The sequence below is a fragment of the Clarias gariepinus genome, chromosome 4, assembly GCF_024256425.1.
Source record: "Clarias gariepinus isolate MV-2021 ecotype Netherlands chromosome 4, CGAR_prim_01v2, whole genome shotgun sequence".
Lineage (NCBI taxonomy): Eukaryota > Metazoa > Chordata > Actinopteri > Siluriformes > Clariidae > Clarias > Clarias gariepinus.
The window spans coordinates 27565318-27586433 of record NC_071103.1 but is presented as its reverse complement, the minus strand read 5'-3'; the positions used below and the strand labels follow the sequence as shown (position 1 = coordinate 27586433).

The 21116-nt window shown below is 40.5% G+C and overlaps 2 protein-coding genes across 2 annotated transcripts in view; one reads left to right on the top strand and one right to left on the bottom strand.

The window, feature by feature from the left end:
• Positions 1 to 206: 206 nt before the first annotated feature.
• On the bottom strand, positions 207 to 1542 carry LOC128520924 (transmembrane protein 158). The gene has a single exon (XM_053495375.1). The coding sequence runs from the start codon at positions 1260 to 1262 to the stop codon at positions 597 to 599; it is 666 nt and encodes a 221-aa protein (XP_053351350.1). The 5' UTR covers positions 1263 to 1542; the 3' UTR covers positions 207 to 596.
• Positions 1543 to 16810: 15268 nt separating this feature from the next.
• lars2 (leucyl-tRNA synthetase 2, mitochondrial) overlaps positions 16811 to 21116 on the top strand; it is a 59521-nt gene continuing 55215 nt past the window's right edge. The window contains exon 1 of the mRNA XM_053495149.1: positions 16811 to 16948. The gene's annotated coding sequence lies outside the window, so the exon portion shown is untranslated. The remainder of the gene's footprint in view (positions 16949 to 21116) is intronic.

Below are 21116 nucleotides of genomic sequence, written 5' to 3'. Positions count from 1 at the left end.
CCTAAACCACATACTACCGTACTAAACAGGCTAGCATGCCGGAGTAGTACTCTAGCTATACTGTAGGTCAAGTCAAGTATTTTAGTGAGGTGTTTTGGACGCAGCCTGTGTGAGACGGATAAACTGAGGTGAACGGTAAAGAGTGGATTTATGTCAAATGCATAAGAGTGTTTTATACAATAAATATTATTCGTGTTTTCCACAAACGGACTTCCACATTTTATTAACTCTTACAAATATAAATACAGTTAAGCCAATGAGGACTAGGCGTTTTTTCTTGTTGTTTTTGTTGTTAAAAATCCCCCATAACAAATTCCGGAAACGTTTCTACAGTCTTAATCATATGAAGAACGTTTAAGATAAAAACAATACAAACATAGTATTTAGTAACATAGTAATCCAAAAGACAGCTAAATAATACATAGGCTAAGGCCTAGTCAATATTAATATATTATAAAACAACATTCAGTCTAATTTGCACATTTTACAGATTTTATAAAGACATTGTAATGTTACTATCTGATCAAATATCCTATTTGCCAATTAAGTAAATTGGCGCACGGTGAAGAAAGTAAGTCGGTTTGGTTATAAATGCTTTATCTGGGTCTCCGTTGCTCCATTCCGTTGGGCAGGAAGCCCGCGATGATGGGCACCGGCCATATGAGGGCAGCCACGCTCCATATGATTATGACCAGAGTCATGAAGCAGGCGACGAGCGTAGACTCTATGGGTTTCCGATTCAGCCTCCAGCTACGATCCCCTTTGAGTTCGTCCAAAGCAAAATCAAGACAGCAGAAGTGCACACTGTCTGCCATGTCCGGTCTGGATCGGCCGAAGCGCCTGAACCGGGAGAGACCGCATCCGATGCACAGCCTGAACTCTTGCTGTGCGCCCGCGACGCCCACGTGTTCAATAAAAACAGGGGACGCTGCACGGTTGAAGGCGGCTGAGAAAAACGCTTTTCCGTGACTGTTGGTGGTGTAGACGAGCACGTCGCAGCGCAAGCCCAGGTCCCCGTCCCACCGTGCCACCAGCTTGGCCGGCAGCCTCTCCACGCTCACGTTGCACCTGGACGACGCATCGTCATCCTCGCTCGCGGCCACCGATCTCTTCGAGTAGCCCACCTCCAAGCTGGCCAGAAAGCCGCTGGTGGAGTTGATGGGCGCTGCCACGAGCTTCTCATCGCTCCAGGCACCCGAGCGCGGTGCGAGTCCCGCCACGGCGCTCAGAGTGAGCACGAGAGCGGCCGAGCGGCTCAACATGATGGAGCGCGCTGTGAATCCGAGGGCATGGCGCTCCGGACCGGGTGCCAAGGCGCAGTATCAAACTTGTACAGTTTGGGAGACGTCTGGTGCGGAGACGTCACATTTGAGCCACATCTCAAACGAGTTAGTTGTGCGGTTGGTTTTGCGGGTGTGGTGTGTGCAAAACCAGCAAGATCATCTGGATCAGCCCCATTTAAACGCGCCTCCAGTATCCTCCATCCTCCAATGGCAACTCCAGCGGGGTGGACACACAGTGTGTGCAAGACAGAGAGAGGGAGTGTGAGGCGTGCGAATCAGAGAACACCGCCTATGAAGGGTGGAGGGAGGCGGAGGAATATAAAGAAGTGCTCTGTCACACACATCACAATTCACCTCCTGTCGAGTTTCTCTCATATACTATATTCTGCGAATATACTTCTCTTATTCTGCACGGTTTGTCTCCTACTGCACAAGTTCTCTCTTATTCTGATTGTTCTTTTATTCTATACGATTTCTCACACGAGTTCTCCTTAATTTTACTCCAGTTTCCTCATACGAGTTCTCCCTTATATACAAGTTCTCCGTTATCCCATGATGCAATCAAAGCCACTAGTCTTATATCCACAAGTCCTGTTCCTCACGTCAATTTAAGTTGAATTGCCTAACACAGTTCAGATGTTTCAGGTGAAGTGGGCATATAGTGCACTCAACACAGAGAACCCTACTGCAATGGAATTTATTTCCCAATAGAGCTGCTACTAATTCCGTTTATTGAATTATTAAAGAAAATTATTTACAAATATATTTTTTATTAAACCCTTATATATTACAGGTCTGTCACAAATAACAATAATCCTTTATTTGTCATACAAACACTACAGCAAGGTCAATTTGATTTAGAATGTATGCAGTAAATATGTACACTGATTTCTCCACAGATTTCTTCTCAGCAACATGGGAATAATAGAATGTAGTTTTGTTGTTTAAGTTAAAAGTACAAAGTTTATTTGCATTTAGGTTCAGTATACCTGTGATACATGCTACTTTTTATTTTATTATCATTAATAGCCTTTTTTGTTAGAATGTTATGGATTAATTTCAGATACCCGGGGGTAAGCAATAACACTCATTCTTTCAAAGATCTTAGGAAAGCACTTGTTTCCAATATTGTTGACCATTTATTGCAGAAAATGTGTTTAACTTGTTTCATTATATAAAGAAATGTCTTTGAATTACTGATAATGATTAGGAGGATCATCAGAACAATATCTGGTATTACCTCATAGAACACCCAACATCTACCCTGAAAACCACCACATTTAATAGTCTATGTGTGCAGGCAAATTTGCTGCAATTACTGCTCCAACAGTTCGTGAAGTCTCACACAGCAGGCCAGTGTCACTTCAAAGCAGGTGCTAAGATGAATTTGACTGTGCAGATGTCAGTTCAGATGACCTCAATTTGTATGTGTTTAAGTATTTGTTTTTTTGTATTTGGTTTAAGTGTTCTCTACATTGCCATAAGCAGGCTCTGTATGCCAAAACTCAATGAGACTGGAGCAGGTGGCCACTTAGAAACACTTTCATATCAACTGCCTTTGAAAAATCCAGATCAGATAGCATGATCTGGAGCATGTCAATAATCTCTATCTTAAGGCAAAATGAGACTAGATTTAAGACTTAATTTAAATCGCAGCACCTGGAAGAAACACTTTATGTTTAAGGTGGAGGTTATTAAACCAAAAAGGAGCTATTTCTGACTGGACAGATCTCATTATTTCATGAATGTTCTTTTAGTCCCAAGGTGAAATGCCTCCTGGGATTGAAATGTCTGGCACTATATCTAAAACTCATCCCTTAACAACATTTAACCACCATTTGTGGAGAACTCTAATATGAACTGAAAGGCTTATGAATGGCACACAAAGAAAAATATAATTTTTTGTTTGTGGCATGTATACAGTATTTTAGAATAAAGTGTTGTTTCTTTAGGGCCATTTTATTACAGATAGCCCAGTAACACAGTACATAAGACTACATAAAGTGCAGATTGATGAAAACGATATAATAAAATATAAAATAAATAGACAGGATAGAACCACTTTATGCAAAAGTGAGAACAGTAAGCCCTAGCTTTCATGTTGCCTGAGGAATATGTATGACACCTGAATGAATTGTTTTTCTCAGTACTGCTTAAACGGCTTAATTTGTGCTGGAGTCCTGCCTCCCATCGTTTGATGTTTAGGCCAACTGCTGTGAAAGACATGGGTCACATTAGCCCTCTATTTACACCTGAAAGAAACTCTTCCCGGTGTATCTCTGTTGTTTATCATATTACTATTCATTATTCCTTATCTTAGCTCTTTACTCCCTGCCATCTTAACCTCTCCACGAAAAACTCACACGCATTGTTCAAACTTTCCGTTTCTGATAGGTTCAGACACCCAGCCAGCCAGCAGAAGAAAAATGTAAATGACTTTCTTGTTCATTAATTATGCTATAAAAATGTAAATTGGTTCAGTGCCAAAAATGCTAATGGAACAGAGATAAAAAGTCTCTTGTGCCAAGAGAATATAAAAGATTCATTTTCCTAAATGTAGTTCTGCTCTCAAGAAGAAAGACCTCATGGCTTCTTTGGTTCCTAGTGACTTTTAAGGTAAGGCCACCTTATTCTCAGCACAGCACTCACATACACATAGACGCCTGTTTTTATTAGATTCAGGAAAAAGAATGACTAAAAGCTTTTTACTCCAAAGTAAAATAGGCTTTAGAAGTTTATTGATTTTTTCCAGAATTTGTTTTGCAGTGACAACTTCATTTTCGAAATCCTTTTACTTTGACCACTCTGTCATAAATGATCATACGTTAAATGCACATATGCATTTATGTTTCAATTTAACTTTTTGTTATTCTTTAAGGTTTCTACAGCTTTATGGTCATGCAGTGTACATTTATAAGAAGTTTTGTTTTAAACTTACTCTAAATTGAATAGATATTAAGATATCTATTCAATGCTACAATAGAGACAACAAGCATGAGACAGACATGGTCAGCTGGGGCACGGCCTCTGGAGCAGAATCTCTGTACATCCACTCTTCCAACACCCTCTCAAAGGATCAAAGGATCAGAACACTAATTAGCTACATTAATTAGCAAAGAGGTCCTGTTGATGCAGACTGTCGGAATGGATGGGGCAGGAAGAGAACAGGAAGAATTCAGAGCATTGGGGAAGTTTATCTCTCTTAGGAGTCCTGCAGAGCTGTCAGGCAGATGAGTCATCAGAGAACACACATGTCAAGAACTAACCTGGAGTGACCAGAAGACGTAGCTTTAGCGGTTAGCCCTTTGTTGCGTGAATGGTAAACCCAAACGCGGACGAACACGAGTGAGCAGGATAATCACGCTATTTGATCTAAGGACTCTCACGAATGGGGAGCAAGGGAAAGACACAATCTAACCCGCGTCCTATAAATACACACTCGATCAGGATTTTAAACCAAGAAGGTGAGTACTCACGGTTTGAAGAAATCCGACGTAGCATCGGCGACTCAATGACTGAGCGAGGTGCTATGGTTTGTTTACCTCTTTTATACTTCCTGGTTCGCGACCGCTTAACTTCCGGGTCCTAGTGCTGGTCGCGTTCCGAGTGTGCATGACAGTACCCCCCTGTCCAGGACCGGCTCCGGACGGTCCTGCGGTGGAGGATACCCTGTGACGGTAGTCCCGGATGAGCTCGGGGTCGAGGATGAAGCGTGCTGGAACCCAAGACCGCTCCTCGGGGCCGTAGCCTTCCCAATCGACCAAGTATTGGGTGCCTCTGCCCCGAGGCCGCGAATCAAGGATCCGTCGCACGGTGTAGGCGGGACCGCCGTCAATGATTCGGGGAGGAGGAGCAGGGCGGGTGGGTGGAACCATGGGTGAAGTGGTGAAGGGTTTCAGTTGTGAAATGTGGAATACTGGATGGATCCGGAGCGCCGCAGGCAGCTGGAGCCGGTAGGTGACAGGGTTGATCTGTAGATTGATGCGGTATGGGCCGATGAACCTTGGTGAAAGTTTCCGGGATTCTGTGTGGAGATGGAGGTTCTTGGTTGAGAGCCAGACCTTGTCACCTACTTTGAACAACCGTCCCGGAGGGTGCCGACGGCGATGTTGGGTGATGTAGCTGGCGTTGGTCTGTTGGATGGCACGGTTGGCTTGCCTCCATAGCCGTCGACACCTACGGACCAACTGTTGGGCCGAGGGTACGTCAACCTCCGGTTCCTGATGGGTGAACATCGGAGGTTGGAAACCATAGCATACCTCAAATGGGCTCAAGTTGGTGGCAGAGGAGACGTGAAGGTTGTGAGACAGCTCAGCCCATGTGAGGTAGCGGGCCCAGGAGCGCTGGTGGTCGGACACGAAGCATCTCAGGTAGCGCTCCAGTTGTTGGTTGGTCCGTTCCGTCTGACCATTAGTCTGGGGGTGGTATCCGGAGGACAGACTAGTGGTGGAGTTGATCAGACGGCAGAAGGCCTTCCAGAACCGGGCGGTGAACTGGGGCCCTCTGTCCGAGACGATGTCTTTGGGGAACCCATGCAGACGGACTACGTGTTCCAATATCAGCTCTGCGGTGACCTTAGCTGATGGGAGTCCGGTGAGGGCCACCAGGTGAGCTGCCCGTGAGGATGGTGTTTTTCCCTTCGGAAACCGGCAGGCCTGTGATGAAATCCAAAGCGATGTGCGTCCAGGGTCGTCGAGGAACGGGAAGAGGTTGGAGCTCTCCGGGGGTTGGTCGGTTGGTATCCTTAGCCCTGGCGCACACCGGGCACGCCTGAACGAACTCCTCGATGTCCTTCTTCATGGAGGGCCACCAGAACGCCCGTTTCACGAACTGTAAGGTTCTTCGATTTCCCGGGTGTCCGGCCACGGGCGATGAGTGACCCCACTGGAGGACCTCCGCTCTTAGTGGTTGGGGCACGAAGAGTCGTCCAGGCGGTGCCCTCTGCCGGCCCGGCCTCCGCAGCTTGAGCCTGGCGAACCCTTGTCTCGAGATCCCACTGGAGAGGTGCCACGATGCGTGAAGTGGGTAGGACAGGCACGGGGTCCGCCCGGGGGGCGTCTTCCTCCTGTTGTCGCGATAGGGCGTCCGCCTTGGTGTTCTTCGATCCCGGGCGGTATGATAGATGGAAGTCGAACTGTTTGAAGAATAGTGCCCACCGTGCCTGTCGGGGATTGAGTTGCTTGAGGTTTCGGATGGTGAGGAGGTTCTGGTGATCCGTCCAGACGACGAATGGCTCACTGGCGCCCTGGAGCCAGTGACGCCACTCCTCCAAGGCCCACTTTATGCCCAACAGCTCGCGGTCCCCTACCCCGTATCGCTGCTGAGTGGGATTAAATTTCTTGGAGAAGAAGCCACATGGGTGTAGCTTCTGGTCTGGACCTCGCTGCGAGAGAACAGCGCCGGCGCCCACATCCGACGCGTCCACCTCTACAACGAACGGTTGGTTGGCATCTGGGTGAAGAAGGATAGGTGCGGTGATGAAGCGATGGCAGAGTTCCCTGAATGCTGAGATGGCGGCCGGAGTGAGTTGGAAGGGGTGAGTCGCGGGCCTGGTCAGATTGGTCAGTGGTGCTGCAACTGTACTGTAGCCCCGGATGAAGCGACGATAGAAGTTCGCAAACCCGAGAAACCGTTGAAGCTGTTTGAGCGTCCTGGGTAGGGGCCAATGACGCACAGCCTCTAGCTTCTGCGGGTCCATGGCCACACCCTGGGGCGAGATGACAAAACCCAGGAACGTGGTGGAGTGCTGGTGAAAAGCACATTTTTCCAACTTACAGTACAGTTGGTGAGCGAGCAATCTCTTTAGAACAGCCCGGACCTGTTGGGTGTGTTCGGTGATCGTGCGGGAGTAGATGAGAATGTCGTCCAGGTAAACGAACACCCATCGGCCCAACATGTCTCTCAGGACATCGTTGATGAATTGCTGGAAGGCCGAGGGTGCGTTACATAATCCAAATGGGATGACCAGGCTTTCATAATGCCCCGTGGGGGTGATGAAGGCCGTCTTCCACTCATCGCCCTCTCTGATGCGCACCAAGTTGTAGGCGCTCCGGAGGTCCAACTTAGTGAACACGGTGGCACCAGAGAGGGCGTCCAGGGCTGAGTTGGTGAGCGGCAATGGGTGTCGGTTCTTGATGGTTAAAAACACATTACACTTTCCGTCCGTGCCATCCCATTTATCAGGAAGTGCCAGAAATACATCCGAAGGAGGGGGGGGCGGCGCCGCGGCCGCCGCGACGGGAGAACGGCTAGCCGCGCTATCCACAGCCGCCCGGAGATCCGCGTTCTCCTGCCGGAGCTCCGCGACCTCGCGGCGCAAGGCCGCGACGTCTTGGAGGTCCCGGCGCAGATTAGCGATCTCCCCGGTTAGCGTGTTGATAAGCTTGGCGTGCTGATCTACCACGTCGCAGAGGTGCGCGTAGTCCGCTGGGTTCACCGCAGAAGGCTCAGTCATTCTGTCAAGAACTAACCTGGAGTGACCAGAAGACGTAGCTTTAGCGGTTAGCCCTTTGTTGCGTGAATGGTAAACCCAAACGCGGACGAACACGAGTGAGCAGGATAATCACGCTATTTGATCTAAGGACTCTCACGAATGGGGAGCAAGGGAAAGACACAATCTAACCCGCGTCCTATAAATACACACTCGATCAGGATTTTAAACCAAGAAGGTGAGTACTCACGGTTTGAAGAAATCCGACGTAGCATCGGCGACTCAATGACTGAGCGAGGTGCTATGGTTTGTTTACCTCTTTTATACTTCCTGGTTCGCGACCGCTTAACTTCCGGGTCCTAGTGCTGGTCGCGTTCCGAGTGTGCATGACAACACAAGTGACAAGTGGCATCAAAAACACTGATTACAAACCATCTATACTGACAAATGCTGTATGCTTTAGTCATGTTGGCATCACTTAGATAGGGAAAACCTAGGATTATACATTAAAAACCAGTGAGTGAAATAAGCTTTATGTTAATTGTTAAAGCTGAAAAGCAAAATGCTAGCATTTCTGGGCTTTAGTTAATGAGTAATCTGACCACTTGCAAACACTTCACCTGTTTTTAGTAAATAATAAGTGTGAGTGTGTGTGCATGATGGCCTATAAATGATCGTACTACCCAGTGTACCTTAGAAAGGGGTCTGGTTTTCCTGCAACCTTGTTTAGGATAAATGAATAAAACAATTATGCTGAATTAATTAATAAATAAGATGTCTTCAAAATTGATTATTGTTGGGCTTTAATCCAGAGATTGCCTACCATCGTGTATTGTTTTGTCTGTACAGCAGAGGAAAATGTAAATACTGGACATGAAAGGTCAGATCATGTCGTATGTATTTAGCACAGTGGCATAGTGGTTAGTACTGTCGCCTTACACCTCCAGGGTTCTGGGTTCAATTCTTACCTCAGGTCTGTGTGCATGGAGCTTGCATGTTTTCCTCATGAGTGCGTTTTCTCCGGTTTCCTCCCATAGTCCAACTACATGCTTTAGACATTAGGCTAATTGGTGTTCCCAAATTCCCAGTAGTGTATGTGTGTGTCCTGTGATGAATTGGTGCCCACTCACGGGTGTACCCTGCCTCATCCCCTAAATCTCCTGGGAAAGTCTTCACACACCCGCGACCCTATACACAGGATAAGCAATATAGACGATGTGTGAGTGAGTGCTGTCATGGAACAGATATTGGGAGCATAGTGTTTTATCAGATAAAGAGATAACAGGCTGCAGCTCATTAAGTAGTCATTATTACGAAGAAAAAGATATGATCATTTGCAGAGGATGCGAGCTCATCAGATGGAGTGTAGTCATTAGGATGAGTAATGTAAAATGTTATTACTGTAAATACTCTTTTGAAGAAGCTTAGCCAGGTCAAAAAAGGGCGTGTCACACCTCCAGTCTAAGCTGATAATATGCCTCCAATGCAACAAAATTTTATGATGGTATTCCTTATTTTCTTTTTTTAGAAATTAGGTATCATTTTTGTACTCCTATTTTTTATTGATTGGCATAATCTGGACATAGCAAATCAAGCCTGATTTTGTGTATAGATGTGTTTTATGACTGATCTGAAGAAGGCAGTTATCATGGTGACAATGTAAGATACAAGAGTTCATAACAGCTTACATCATTATTATTTTTCATGTTCTTGTACCACAACCTGATAATAGAGAACAGCACCGCTGGATGCAGTTTTCTTACACTTCATTCAGGCACATATTGATCTCGCATCTAGTATTGACTGACCACTGTCCTGTACCATTGAACATTTTTCTATTTATAATCCAAAGGTGAAAAGACAATAAACATTGATACCTGAATCAGACTTTGTTTAGTGGCCTAAATCATTTGAATGCTTGATATATGCTTATATATACAGCCTACTGTATATATATACTGTATATATACCCACTCACTTTAGTACTGTATATCTTCTACTAAATGAAACTTGGATATATTTTAGAGTAGTAACATTGACATTATAGTCAAAATAGCTGGCAACAAAAGTAAGTACACCCTAAGTGACAACAGCTTAACCATGCTTAACCAAGTCACATGTCCTATTCATGTTCATGTGTTTGTCAGTGGCCACATACAGTATGTCTCCAGACCTGAACCCTTAAACATCTGTGGGGCATACTCAAGCGAAAGGTGGTGAAATGCCACGTGTCTAACATCCAGCAGGTCTGTGATATCATTATGGGGAGTGGAAGAGGATCCCAGCAACAACATGTGTTAGACAACAATAGTGCTCACACCAAAAATTGAGCCCATGCTTAAAATTGGACCATGCTTAAAACTGGACATAGTTTTGACAATTTAGGATGTACTTGTTTTCGTTTCCAATTATTTAGACAACAAAGTGTGCATGTTAAGTTATTGTTAGAGGGCAGTAAATTTGTACTGCCAATTTATTACTCTAAAGTACTGTATATATTCACTTTTCATTTTTTATAGTATTTATTTATATTAAAGAGGTTAATTTGGATAATTGCTGAAATAAATATAATGTAAAATATTCTAAGGTCTGCTGAGACAGCAGGTTTGTAAATTACTATATTATAACATCATTTCCAGATATGGTGCCTTTGACATTGTATTATTCATATTCATAAGTTAATATATTTCATATTATATATTTCATTCATGCTGTTACAGTATCATAAGCCTTAATGTTACCTTGTGGTTGTGACTGTTAGTACTGTAAATCCTGTAATAATAAAAGGCTGTTGTACCAGCAGTGGGGCCTATTTGTTATAATTATGTCAGGGATCTAATTCCTTCCTCCAGCTCTCTTTAGTGCTATTGCATATTGAGCTGCAGCGATCTGTATGCTTTACTCTGAAGTATGATGTGTGAGCTATGCCTCGGGTTTAGTGTGGCTGATTTAAAAGCTGTGACTGTATTTGTGCCTTCATTTCCACCTCATCTCTTATGCACATTTTTTGTGTTGTCGTTAGATGAAGATGAAAGAGTTGGGCTTTAAATCACATGAAAACAGGCAAACAGAGATTTTTCCCCCCCACCGAATACACTAAGTAACCAACAGTGTAGCAGACACATAATCATAACTGCAAGAAAATGCAGAAATAGAAAAAGACAAACTGTGTTCAAGGCTATACAGTAGCTTACTCAAGATCTTACAGTGTAGACTTAGCTAAATGAATCATAGATCACACAGAATAATGGCATAGCTCTAACAAGAACTTTAGGTTTATGTGAGAATGATTGTCATATTGCTACAGTATGTATGTCTTTAATGTCCATAGCTTTTGCTCTTATGTGTTTGTTTCTTTTCAGTTTCACAAATCTAAACCCTTCAACTGAACACAGTCTGGTATTGTACAGATAAAAGGGTTGCTAAGGTAACAGGCCAAATTGTCCAGTGTTGGATTTTCATGGCTGTTGGATATCACCCTGAACTGAACATGAATTTAAACTGACAAACTTTGTGTTGAAGTATTTTGTGAGTTGTCAATCACATGCCTTAGTACAATAATCGTGATTATTTGGATTCAGCTGTTGCAAGGCTTCTGATGATTATCAGTGTTATCTATGCTATCATTTTCAAAATTCTCTGCACATAATGGCACCCTAGTGCCTAATTTATTCCTGGGGCTAAATTTGGTAAGAAATACAGTGACAAAAAATGTTTGACCAAAATAAAAAAATAAAAATAAATAAATAAATAAAATAAAATAAAATAAAATAAAATAAAATAAATAAATAAATAAATAAATATATATATATATATTTATATATATAAATATATATATGATAAATATATAAAAATATATATATATATAAATATATAAATATATATTATTTTAGATATTATAAAAAACAGACTTAATTGTGACACTATGATGTATGATATAAAACATCAGAAAATCAGTTTGAGTGTTGTATACATCTCTAGTCTCTTAAATTTTGTGACCAATACATCTTCTTGAATAAAGCTAATTTTAATAATAAGATAGTGTACAACCAAATGTTTATGTCAGTAAGAACAAAGTAAATAAAATTAAAAAACATTATTAAGCAACAACCTCTGACACAATAATCTGGCACTTTTAAATTTGGTTCAATTTTTTTTCTCTAAAAAAAAAATTCTTATATGCCAACTATATGGCATGAAGCAAATGAAAATAGTTTTAATAAAAAAAATCTATAAAATATACAGAATTTATCTCATATAACCATGTTAAATTGTGTCATTTTGTCATCTTACAGTGCATATAGATCATTTACAGACCTTGTTTCACACTCTTCCTAAAAATGGATTGAAATCTTTTTTTCCTATCGTTCTACGCATAATAGTCCACAATAACAAAGTAAAAACCAGTTTAAAAACCCAGTGAGTTATCCTATTTACATAATTATTTTGGACCCATCATCTAACACTTGGTTAAATCACCTTTGGCAGAAATGACAGCCTCATGTCTGCTTGTGAATGATGCTACCAGCTTGGCACACCTTCTTTTTAGAAATTTCTTCCATTCTTCTTGGCAGAATTGTTCAAGCTCAACCAGGATGGATGGGTACAGTCAATTTCAGGTTTCACCAGAGATGATCTATTGTGTCCAGACTCTTTCATGGAGCTGTTTCTTAGTGATGTGCTTTTCTTAGTGGTATGCTTGTTGAAGCCCAGACTTAGATCCTGAGCACTATGGAGAAGGATTTTCCTCAGGATAGTACACCTATTTTTCCTCTATATTTATTAGTCTTCCAGATCCAGTTGTTTCAAGATTCAAAAGAATTTATTTAAAACACACATGGTTTTACAGTAGTAGTGAATAGTAGTATATACAGTGTAGTTTTACAGTAGTGGTGAAGTGAAAGTAGATTTGTACCTCAACCTCCTCTTACTCTTACCGCTTATTCTGAAATTTATTAACGTTGCGCAAAACGATGCTGCCACCACCGTGTTTGACTGTAGGGATGGTTTTAATGAGGTGATGAACAGTGCCTGATTTCTTCTACACATGCTGTGTGGAATTGCATCATCAGACCAAAGGATTTGGTTCTTCATTGTCTAAATCTTAAGGTGTTTTTTGGCAAACTTCCAGCAGGCTGTCATTTGCCTTTTAGCGAGGAACGGCACCTGTCTGGCTGATCTACCATAGAGGCCTGATTGGTGGAATGCTGCAATGGTGGATGTCCTTCTGGATGTTTCTCCCATCTCCATAAGGAAACTTTAAATCTTATTTATATCACACTTAGGTTCTTGGTTACCTTTCTAACCAAGGCCCTTCTCCCCTAATTACTTAGTTTGGCTGGTCAGTCAGATGTGCAAAGACTGTTGATTGTTCCAAATCTCTTCCATTTGAGAATGATTGAGGCTACTGTGGTCTTTGGGACATCGGTTGATGCAGAAAGATTTATGTGTCCTTCTCTAGTTCTGTGTCCAAACATAAGTCTACAGATAATTCTCTGGATGTCTTGGATTTGTTTTCAGTCTGACACGCACCATCTACTACGAGACCTAATATAGACAGGAGGGTGCCTTTCTCAATTTACTCCAATTAATTTCATTGTAGAAGTATCTCAAGGACAATAGAAGTAGGATGCAGCTCAATTCCAAATGTCATTACAAAGGGTCTAAATAATTATATAAATATGATATTTATATAATTTAAAGAAATTAGCAAAACACCCTCTCTGTCAGAACTGTAATATCATTTCATATCTTTCTTAACCATGTAATTGTTTGTGTAAATGGCCACAGATGAGACCAGGCCAGGAAACCAAAGCTTCAATCTGCTTATACTTTATTGCACTTACTTTTTGTAACCTTCCTGTAAAAGGTTAAGAGTATGTACTTTCCCATTAGCACTAAAACACTGCTGGCCTTTTAACAAAAGTGACTAGCAGTTCATAGGATCAGCATTACTCCAAGTCCTGCAAAATTGCTGCTTTTCCTTAATAATAACCAATAATGTAACCCCCCTCCCCCCTCCCTCTCTCTCTCTCTGCTTTTTATCTTATATACTGTATGATATTTGAGCTGTGCCTCAGGTTCAGTATAAGCTAATGTCAGGAAGCTCTGGTTCTGTTTGTGCTTTTAAATGAAAATGTTAGATTGTGTTATCATTCACAAAAAAACTATCAAACAGAGATACCACCATCAATGTAGTAAGCAGGCAACATAGTTGCAAACTCATTATCATTAAACACATTATGACATTTTTACAGCAAGGATTTTCTTGTTTTTTGGGTATAAAAATACATTCTCCAGGTACAAGCACAAAAAGATTTGATATTGTATCGTGGAAAGAAAGCACATATAATTACTCATAAAATAATTATTATTTTAACAATACAAAAAAATGTATACACTTCAACATGAAAAATATTTTTTTAAATGCCTCTGTTTTAAAGATCACTTAATAGCATCAACAACTACTGTCATCTTTAGAGGAAACATAATACTACACACTACTGCCATAACTCAATTTTTAAAAAGGGCATAGATTGAAATGTGTATTTTTTGGCTGATGCTGTATCAGTTGTCTTCAAAAAGCTGTGGGATCTTGTAGTCTAAAACAGTGCAGTTTCCAAGCAGTAAGGCAACTGCTCAGGGTGCTCCTTATAGTCCTGCTGCAAAATGTAGTGAAGTATAAGAGGTGGAAGCTGGGCTTTCCTATGGAGCTGGTGTTGAGGTACCAGCTAAAATTCTCCTTTAGGTAAACACCAAGGAATTTAAGTGCTTTTGTTGATCTTGAATACCAAGCAACAGATTTCAGCTCTTCCTGAGGGAGAGGACTACCCATGGTAGTTCCTAAGCCAACTGTGATATATAATCTCTCCACCAGGTTCTGAGGAGTATGATTCTGCTATAACCACAATATACTCACCTGTTTTCCTTTTTGCCAGTCCAGAGGCATTTCATTACATAAACCATAACCTCAGCTGCTATCAACTTACGATGGTGATGCACTCATGAGATTTTAACTCTTCCTTCTGCCCACGAGGTTGATGAGTTCCTCAAAATGATCCTTCTATCTCTCAGCAACATTCAAAGTCGAGGTCAACTCCTTACCACTAGCTTATCTCTCCATCCTGAGGCACAATATAACATGATTTAGCATGACTTGTTGGCATTTTAGAAGGGTTTCTATTGAGTTATTATATAGTAAAATATTAAGCATTTAGTATAGTTAATTTGTAGTATTGTAGTACTTAATTTTATTTAATAATTAAATAATATTAAGATTTAGGCAGGGAAATAAAAAAAGGTTGTCTACACTTATGTTTGTGGTATTCAGGATCAAGCTGCACCTTAGGATGGAATTGTGTGCAGAATAGAGATATAATATAATGATGTTCTTTTGCCACCAATCAAATTGAACCTCCAAAACACCCACCCAAGCTTTATTGCAATTTAAATTTACAGATCAGGTCAACAATTTAAAAACAACAAGCAGTTTAGAGATATCTTAGCTTTAACTGATCAAAACTTGGAGACATTTAAAAATACATTTTGAACAGTGATTAAAGTCAGATAGAACCTTTTAATTTTGTTAGATCAAATGCTGTTTTGAAGGTTCTGGCTGTTACTTAAAAGCAAACCCTTAGGCTTACTAATTATTTTACTAATGTTATTAACTTTGGTGAGGAAGACATTTTAAACCCTATTAAGAAAAACGTATGATCATATACTGTATATTATATCCTGGTCATCGGCTGAAAAGAAACTACACTATATGGACAAAAGTATTTGTCCAAACCGGCAATGACTTTGTATCCAAATACAGTACATGGACTTTAATATGGAGTTGGTAAGCTCCACCTTTTGAAGCTATACCAGGCTTTCACTCAACTTGAAAGGCTGACCACAAGATTTTGGAATGTTTCTGTGGGAATTCGTGACCATACATTCTAGAGAGCATTTATGAGGCACTGATGTTGAACGAGAATGCCTTGCTCGCAATCGCCTTTCCAGTTCATCCCAAAAGTGCTTGATGGGATTGAGGACAGGGCTCAGTGTAAGCTGGTCAAGTTCTTTTTAAATCGAACTCATCAAACCATCTTTGTAGTTCTTGCTTGTGCACTGGTCCACAGACATGTTGGAATAGAAAAGGGCCTTTCCCAAACTGTTGCCACATAATTGGAAGCATGACTGAAACTTTTTATTTAAATAATTAACAGGTTTGACCACTTACTTTTGTCTATATAGTGTATGTTTAGCTAGAGGAGACATTTAAAAGTAATAACAATAATAGACTCTAGATTATTTACACATACTTATTTTTCTTGGACAATTGTTTTTAGAATGAAAGAAAACTACCATACATACCTGTTGTTGGTGGATAAATTTTTAAGAAAAGGTAAAAAGTTGAAGCTAAAAATAAGCTGATTAGCTTTAATGTAATGAGTAACATTATTATTTTAGGTTAAAGCCAACATACTGCACATGTCTGCCTGTCTTTAAAAAAGTAGATTGGATAAAGATTAAGTTTTGTCCTAAAACGACTCCAGAACGTTAAAATTCACTTATACCACTGTAGCGCTGTTATTTCAGTGGTAAAAATATTAACTAATCTTAATTAAAAGTATTTATTTTAGATTCTCTAATTAATATCTATTGGTACAGGTGTTTGTTTAAAATGACCAAGTAGCTTATGAGTATCTTATTTTAAGGTAGATTATTAAGTCTGGCACATAACTGTTCATAACATTACATTTACTTTTAATAAAAATACAGTAGCTACATACTACCAAAGTTTTATTGAATTCTGTCTAGTCAGTGTTGTGTGATTCTGTGACAGACAGACAGACATACAGACTGACAAACATACTGACATAGGCTACATACATATAGTTAGACAGACGTACAGACAGATTTTTTTTTTTTAGACTGGTTTCGGGTCCTCTAATGTATGAAACGTTAAGATATCATTGAAAAAGCGATTTCTGACCAATGTACAGACAAAACCTTTTTTTTTTTTTTTTAATAGGAATGTGCCGCTTAAATATTTTGGTGCGCTTTACGGAAGTTGTCTTTGTAACGAAACTAATAAAGTTCTATTTGAACAAGATGGCGGCGCCCTGTTGTCAGTGAGAGTCGTGTCCCATGGGCCACTGAGCAGTATGAACCGAGCGTGACATGGACTGTACATGAATTAATATTGCCTACATGACTCAAGATATTCTTCGTGTTGGACGTTATTGTAAGTAACGTTATTGCGAGGATTGTTTTGTGGGCATCTATCTAGCTGCAGTGTTTCCCTCTCACTCATCCTGGTGTCTCCGTGCACTGAAGTCAAGAACTATTTTTCCTGCACGTAAATGGCAAACATTTAAGAAAGAAATGGATGTTTTAAAAAGCAGTGAAATAATAATATGTGTAATATAATGTCAGAATAAGAAAACTTAACCCTGTTTTTGTGTATTTGGGTGGTTTCTGTGTTCAGTGTTAGCTGTCATACCACAAATGAAACTAAGAAGTCAGGAAGGCATTTCATAGAGAACATGACAAGCCTTAAGGTTACAGCTTCGTGCTTAGATGAGGCACTGTGCCAATTATAGTTATTTTGTGTGTTATTGAAGAAGAGGATCATAAGCTGTTGTGGCACATCATCAGTTTATTTTATTATCTTTTTAAAGATCCGTAACCATAGCAACACTCTCTCTCTCTCTCTCTCTCTCTCTCTCTCTGTTTATCTTTTTCTTTTCTTCCTCTCTTTCTTATACACGCTTAGCGACACACATTTTCTTTATTTTGGTCCTTATTTCACTCCCTCCCTCCCTCCCTCCCTCTTCATGTTACAAAAACCAGCTGGACCACTCAGCTGTGATGCAGAGCTGGGACTCTAAGCTTGTGGGCGTTTGGTTGAAAATCGTTGTTGCAAAAACACCTTTATCCTCAAACCCAGTCAAGATCATTGGCATATACAAGGGAAGCAGAGAATATTTGCGTCTATAAATTGAGCCACCTGTAGAGGATCTGTGGGTTACAGTCACAGTAAGACACTACAATATTTTAGGCAGTTTGTTCCCCATTTGGTTCTCAATTGCAGAAACAAAACTATGTGCAACGTCCAATTAAAAAGAAAATTAGTCAATTGACTTTCATTAGAAGGTTTGAAAAGCTATTGTTATTGCTTTATTATTTAATTTCTAGTTTCCAAGGTGATTGCTTATTAATCTCCTTACAGTATCCCATGTTGCCATGGTGACACACAGTGATGAGGTTCGGTGCTTGATGGTTTAGTGTGTTGACAGTTTTGTCATACTGGAGGCTTTACAGTATATAAACCCATTGTTCTTTTTCTTGGTTGTAGAGTCTGGCCATGATTTTTGTAAAACATTTTGGCTATTTGAGTGACAGAATGACAGACCGATGAGACCGTTAGAGGCTGTTTCATATACAGGTGAATGTCTCCATTCTAAAAGAATGTCTTTCTCGGTACAGATCAGGCCGAAATATGGGCTTATAGAAGTCCTACTTATAATCGAGATGCACAGAACATTGGAGCCCTGGTTCAGTCTTGGTCAAGTTTTCAAAATGTTTGACTCAAATGAATGCAAACACACTTTAATAAACTGCAATACAGTCTAAAATTAAAATGATCTCACTTACTTACAGTAAGACTTGAAGAGGTTTCATTTATGAAAATTACTCATTATCTTTAATTTGGAATTGATGAGAATGTTTTCTAGTTCTGTGGCATGCAAAATTACAGTAATGGAATGTCCAGCTACTCTGTGTGTTTTTTAAAACAAGCACCATTTAATCATTATGAGAGCACCTTTTACATTTAAGAAAGTGCCAGCTAGCCAGTCATAACTATTAGTTAATTAATAATAACATTTGCATGCTACACTTAAAACAGCTTTCTAATGTCTCTTCTCAGAGTAGCTGTTTCTTCATGGTATTTTATATTCAATTATTAATCTGTGTGTGTGGTGGCTCAGTGGTAGGTGTTTGTCGCCTGCCATGAGAAAGGCCTGAGTTTGATTCCCAGCCAGTGCCCAAACCCCAGCCACGGGATACAGTGCCGGTCTCAAACCCTGATAAAATGTAAAAGTTCCGTCAGGAAGGGCCTCCGGCGTAAAACCTGTGCGGACTGGATGGTCTGCTGTGGCGACCCCTTGCCGGGAACAGGCGAAAGACCAACAACAATTTGCATGCTCTTTAATCAATTGTGTGAAAGTGTAAAAAATACTTGCGGTTGTAGCTTGCGGAATGGGCCAGTCAGCACAAAAAGTGCATACTTCAATGCAATATTTTAATTTATTTGTTATTTTTATTAATTTTGCCTTTCAGAAATCAAACCTACTAACTACTAGTATACTATACTATATATTATATGTACTACTAGGGTTTAGGATTGTGCAATATAGAGTGACTTTCAGCATTTTTAAATGTGACAGATTCATATGATCACATGTTTTTAGGTTGTTTATTTCAAATTCAAATTTTATTTGTCACATACACAGTACAATATGCAGTGAAATGCTTAGACAACTGCTTGTGATCTAAGAATAAAAGAATAGGTATAGGTAATAAAAATGAACATTAAAATAAAGGGTAAGTTTAACTAGGGAAGAATAAAAGAAAAATATACAAATAAAAGTTAAAAATAAAATAACTGTACACAAAATACACAATATAGAAAATATATGGAGAATATATGAAAAAATGTAAAACAATAAGAGCAGCTGAATAAATGGTAATAAAAGAATGGTAATGTCCATAATGTAACCATATAATAATAACTATATGCGCAATGTACACATTGAGTTCTGCATTTTTTAATTACAAGTGACAATAAAATAAAATTAATGATAACTTTGTTTTACCATGACATATTAGAAAACCCAAATGCACAGGTTGATGTCTGAAGCCTCCCCTAAACATTTTTTGTTTTTAAATTGGTAATTGACGGAGCCATACATTGCTTGAGTTTTTTTTCTTCATGTGCAACAGTGTTTCTCTGCAGAGCATGTGCGGCTGTCAGTATGCCCTAGTGTTTTTACGGCAGATGGCATCTGTTGCATTTACTGTCTTTTAGTACAGCACTCTTGCGGTAGCAGAATAAACAGGTGCGGGATCGTTAGCACAAGAGGCAACTGTCCTTTGCTACTGTAGATAATTGATCGTGGATGGCATTGTTCTCCTGGATGCCTGGATTGTTCTCCTACATTTTTAAAAAGTGTAGACAAAAATAGTTGGGTGACTGTCGATGTGCTTTGGTGGCCTGCTCAAGTATACTTTATGTGTGGGGAAACACTGGAGTGTAAATGTGATTATTCCTTAAGACAATGTTTATTTATGTACAGTCGTGGCCAAAAGTTTTGAGAATATTAGTTACTACTAGAATATTAGTTTTCACAAAGTTTGCTGCTAAACTGCTTTTAGATCTTTGTTTCAGTTGTTTCTGTGATGTACTGAAATATAATTACAAGCACTTCATACCTTTCAAAGGCTTTTATTGACAATTACATGACATTTATGCAAAGACTCAGTATTTGCAGTGTTGGCCCTTCTTTTTCAGGACCTCTGCAATTCGACTGGGCATGCTCTCAATCAACTTCTGGGCCAAATCCTGACTGATAGCAACCCATTCTTTCATAATCACTTCTTGGAGTATGTCAGAATTAGTGGGTTTTTGTTTGTCCACCCGCCTCTTGAGGATTGACCACAAGTCCTCAATGGGATTAAGATCTGGGGAGTTTTCAGGCCATGGACCCAAAATTTCAACGTTTTGGTCCCCGAGCCACTAAGTTATCACTTTTGCCTTATGGCACGGTGCTCCATCGTGCTGGTAAATGCATTGTTCTTCACCAAACTGTTGTTGGATTGTTTGAAGAAGTTGCTGTTGGAGGGTGTTTTGGTACCATTCTTTATTCATGGCTGTGTTTTTGGACAAAATTGTGAGTGAGCCCACTCCCTTGGATGAGAAGCAACCCCACACATGAATGGTCTCAGGATGCTTTACTGTTGGCATGACACAAGACTGATGGTAGCGCGTACCTTTTTTTCTCCGGACAAGCCTTTTTCCAGATGCCCCAAACAATCGGAAAGAGGCTTCATCTGAGAATATGACCTTGCCCCAGTTCTCAGCAGTCCATTCACCATACTTTGTGCAGAAGATCATTCTGTCCCTGATGTTTTTTTTGGAGAGAAGTGAATTCTTTGCTGCCCTTCCTGACACCAGGCCATCTTCCAAAAGTCTTCGCCTCACTGTGCGTGCAGATGCGCTCACACCTGTTTGCTGCCATTCCTAAACAAGCTCTGCACTAGTGCCACTCCGATCCTGCAGCTGAATCCTCTTTAGGAGACGATCCTGGCGCTTGCTGGACTTTCTTGGATGCCCTGAAGCCTTTTTAACA

What these genes read in the sequence shown, in the direction of transcription:
- LOC128520924 (XM_053495375.1), bottom strand. Translation starts at nt 1,262, where the DNA reads ATGTTGAGCCGCTCGGCCGCTCTCGTGCTCACTCTGAGCGCCGTGGCG.